Source organism: Hyperolius riggenbachi, chromosome 10, assembly GCF_040937935.1.
Source record: "Hyperolius riggenbachi isolate aHypRig1 chromosome 10, aHypRig1.pri, whole genome shotgun sequence".
Classification (NCBI taxonomy): Eukaryota; Metazoa; Chordata; class Amphibia; order Anura; family Hyperoliidae; genus Hyperolius; species Hyperolius riggenbachi.
In genome coordinates this window covers 212,431,814-212,436,294 of record NC_090655.1, presented here as the reverse complement: position 1 = coordinate 212,436,294, position 4,481 = coordinate 212,431,814, and the positions used below count along the sequence as shown (strand labels likewise).

The window sequence follows — 4,481 nt, the reverse complement described above, 5'->3', positions numbered from 1 at the left end:
TTGTTCCAGGAATAAATTCAACGTTCAGCAAGATTTAAAATCCAAACAAAATTGAGGATGTCCTTTGTTTCAATTCAGACAAGATGGCCGCCAACCATGTGTCCTCTGGCTGGCAGCATGCTCTCAGGAAGATTGAATGGGAGGACTAATTTGCCCGGGCAGCTCATTCACTTTTAATGGAGCTGAGTTCAGAGGCGGGCTTCTAGAGTCGGCCCCCAGGCCGGACTATGGTAATCACATCTGGGGCAGGGGCCTCCACAAGCCCTCATAACCCTGACACTTCTCTAGACAGACCTGCGCGGCCGGCACACAAATAATAATTACATATTCTCGATCCCTAGAACCTACCGATTAATATGATATCAAACTTGGGCATGTTTGCATGCCCGGTTAAAAAACGGTGGAATTCCCAGAGTTCTGGTTATGCCAGTGGCCCAAATTTAATATCAAAATACTCACAAGATCCGGACCAGCAGAATGATATAACTTTCACATTTCTCACCTGAACGGTATTGCTTAAACATGCTCAAAATCCTAAACTCCATGCTTTCTTATTCTGCCTATATGGCTCCTGCCAGTCTAGGGCAAAGCAGGTTTTTTGAATAGCCCCCTGCTGTGAGCTCATCCTGTCTTTTCCCAAAAGGCCGAGTGGGCTCTTTGCTGGCTAATTAACATCTAGGTGTCACCTGGTTCCCAGAACAGAAAGGGGAGTTACTGCCTCCAGGTTATTCTGCCTTCCACAGGGAATATGTCCAAGCTAATTAACACCTCCCCCCAGGCTTTTACTCAGCTAAGACAGGTCCCCCAGCTGTTCCTAGGCAGAGGGATACTACACATCAAATCTTGGTTTAACGATTTGTGTCGCTAACCGACCGCAATCGCGGTTTGGCCGACTGGGCGTCGCCCAGCGTCATAAGTACCATATAATGCTCAAGATGATTTGTAAGTAAAAAGGGAGATTTTGGAAGGCTTCAGAGTCTCTTTAAGGCCTTGCTGCAGGGCCACACAACTCAGCACACAAGTGATCCCCCCCCCATCGCCCTTTTCTCCCCAACAACAGAGCTCTCTGTTGGTGGGGTCTGATCGCTCCCCCTGTGTTTATTTTTTTAATAAATATTTATTTTATTATTTTTATAATAAATGTCACTATTTTTTAAAATAATTTTCTTACCTACCCCCTCCCCCTGTCAGCTTATCACTGCGATCGCTTCTGTGTACCCCAGGGGGGCAGCAGTGTCACACGCTGTCCCCAGTACAGCGCTGCTTCAGAGTCTCTTTAAGGCCTTGCTGCAGGGCCACACAACTCAGCACACAAGTGATCCCCCCCCCCCCCCCCATCACCCTTTTCTCCCCAACAACAGAGCTCTCTGTTGGTGGGGTCTGATCGCTCCCCCTGTGTTTATTTTTTTAATAAATATTTATTTTATTATTTTTATAATAAATGTCACTATTTTTTAAAAATAATTTTCTTACCTACCCCCTCCCCCTGTTAGCTTATCACTGCGATCGCTTCTGTGTACCCCAGTGTAAATTTCGCTTCAGCTGTTATATATAGCAGGGGCATGTGTGCCCCTGCTAAAATGCCGCTATCCGTTAGCCCTGCCTCAAGAGCAGCAAAATCTACGACCAATTTGGTTGTTGATTTTGCAGGGGGGGGTTTTGGGGGTGAAGGGACCCCCGTTTAGCCGCGGGATAGAAGCGATTTAGCAGGGGCACACATGCCCTTGCTATATATGAGCACTGAAGCGAGATTTATTCTCGCTTCAGTGTCTCTTTAAATCGCAGCGCTCTATAGCCTAACAGTGTCAGAGCGGCAATCACTGCTGGGAGACTGAAGGCGGAGCTCTGCTTCCAAGCAGGGATGCAGGCGCTGCAGCACGCGCAATCTCCTGCTAGCCCCATAGTAGGCCGCAGAGGCAAACGCAGGGGGGGATTACAGCTGCGCAGAATCCCCCCTCAGACCAGAGACGGTGAAGTGTCTGGGGGACAGACACAAGTTGAGACACCAGAATATCTGCAGGCAGCCTGCAGCTCACAGAACTGCCCCCTTTCTATCCCGCGGCTGAACGAGTCCTCTTTGTCCCCCAAATCCCCGGGGCAAAAATCCACGACTTTCTTGGTCGTGGATTTTGCTGCCCGGGAGGCAGGGCTTTCGGCTGTAGCACTGCCTCAAGTGCATCAATCTGTGCGCGGATCTCCGCCTCTCCCCTGCCCATCTCTATGAAGGAAGACTGAGAGGGGTGGGGAGAGGCGGCGATCGGAGCAGACTGAAGCACCTAGAGGCAGAGCTACAACGGAAAGCTCTGCCTCTTATAGGAAGCGATCCCCGGATTTTGCCCCGGGGATTTGGGGGACAAAGAGGACTCGTTCAGCCGAGGGATATCGGCGTTTCAGCTACTACCATAATGCTCAAGAGGATTTGTAAGTAAAAAGGGAGATTTTGTAAGGCTTCAGTCTCTTTAAAGGGGAACTGAAGTAAGAGGTATACGGAGGCTGCCATATTTATTTCCTTTTAACCAATACCAGTTGCCTGGCAGCCCTGCTGATCCTCTGCCTCTAATACTATTAGCCATAGCCCCTGAACAAGCATGCAGCAGATCAGGTGTTTCAGACTTTAAAGTCAGATCTGACAAGACTAGCTGCATGCTTGTTTCTGGTGTTATTCAGATACTACTGCAGAGAAATAGACCAGCAGGGCTGCCAGGCAACTGGTATTGATTAAAATGAAATAAATATGGCAGCCTCCATATACCTCTTACTTCAGGTCCCCTTTAAAGCTGCAGTGGCCTATTTTGTTAAAAATCGCCTGGTCACTAAAGGGGTTTAGGATCGCGGTCCTCAAGAGGTTAAATCATCCGAAATTATTTGAACCTCATTGAATATCATTGTGGGGCAGCATGGTGACGTAGTGGTTAGCGCTCTTGCCTTGCAGCGCTGGGTCCCCGGTTCGAACGCCAGCCAGGGCACTATCTGCATGGAGATTGTATGTTCTCCCCGTGGGTTTCCTTCGGCACTCCGGTTTCTTCCCACATCCCAAAAACAAATAGATAAGTTAAATGGCTTCCCCCTAAATTGGCCCTAGACTCCAATAAAATATACTACACGATACATACATAGACATACGAGTATGGTAGAGATTAGATTGTGAGCCCCTCAGAGGGACATTTAGTGACAAGACTATATTCTCTGTACAGCACTGCAGAAGATGTTGGCGCTATATAAATACTAAATAATAATTGTAAACTACACATAATACTGCAATGGGTTGCCTTTCAAAAGTCTGGTTTTGAAAGGCAAAGCCACTGGGGTGTTGTAGCCTTATTTACCTCATGGTGGCAGCAGTGCCTTACCATTGCCAATCTAATAGCTGGGGGAAAAAAAGAACTGAACACAAGAGACTCAAAACAGCGCCCGATAATAATCTTTCCATCTGTTCCTGATCTATTAAGGAAATATATTTCCTTTACTGTACAAGAACATGCCAGGAAAAATAAAACCGCTTGAGAACATCCTCAGACAGCCATCCTCCATATGTGGATGACGGTGATCTAACGCCATATTGCAGAATATCTCCGTACACAGCTCTATGGACAGAGTGGGCGGATCTTAGAAGAGCCTTTGAGTAGATTTAGAACAATGAACAGAATTAGAGGAAGAGGTTTAGCCGCATCCCAGGCAGCATGCTCAGCGATACAAATACACGTTTACTAGCTTTTACGCATTGCTTTTTCCGTGAAGGGAAATGGTTACACAAATGGCTTACATTTCAGTATCTCTTCCGTGCTAAACATTTATAGGTTACCAAAGGGCTCAGACACGTGTGGGTAAGGGAAGAAAATGGTTATATTGTATTGTATCTCCAGAAGTATCACACATTGATCTCAGCAGCAACAGCTACATTGTATCATAACCTGCTCAATACTCGATTCTTCCTCAAGTACTTGCATCTCATGGATCATCCTGTTTTATAAAACCAAGTGCCGAGTCTGATAGACAGCATGTAGCAAATATAACATACCGCATAAATACAGAACGGTATTCCCCAGATGTTATAAATGTCAGTGTATAGAATTGTGCACATATATACAGTACTACAATAGCGCTTCTATAGAGGTGGTGGGTGGCCCTGAGAAGGGCCTTTTGTGTAGTCGGGATGGAGTCAGGGTAGTTTAGCCGCCGAAGCCGTAGAGGGTGCGCCCCTGGCGTTTCAGGGCGTACACCACATCCATGGCGGTGACGGTCTTCCTCTTGGCGTGCTCGGTGTAGGTGACGGCATCGCGGATGACATTCTCCAGGAAAACCTTCAGCACTCCGCGGGTCTCCTCATAGATGAGGCCGGAGATACGCTTGACACCCCCTCTGCGGGCCAGGCGGCGGATGGCGGGCTTAGTGATGCCCTGGATGTTGTCCCGGAGAACCTTCCTGTGCCGCTTGGCGCCTCCTTTCCCGAGACCTTTGCCGCCCTTTCCTCTGCCAGACAT

General features: G+C 47.8%; 1 protein-coding gene across 1 annotated transcript; it reads right to left on the bottom strand.

The window, feature by feature from the left end:
• Positions 1–4,127: 4,127 nt before the first annotated feature.
• On the bottom strand, positions 4,128–4,481 carry LOC137534442 (histone H4). The gene has a single exon (XM_068255933.1). It carries the CDS (start codon positions 4,479–4,481, stop codon positions 4,170–4,172), a length of 312 nt encoding a protein of 103 aa, XP_068112034.1. The 3' UTR covers positions 4,128–4,169.

Coding starts and splice junctions, on each gene's coding strand:
- LOC137534442 (XM_068255933.1), bottom strand. CDS start 4,481: ATGTCTGGCAGAGGAAAGGGCGGCAAAGGTCTCGGGAAAGGAGGCGCC.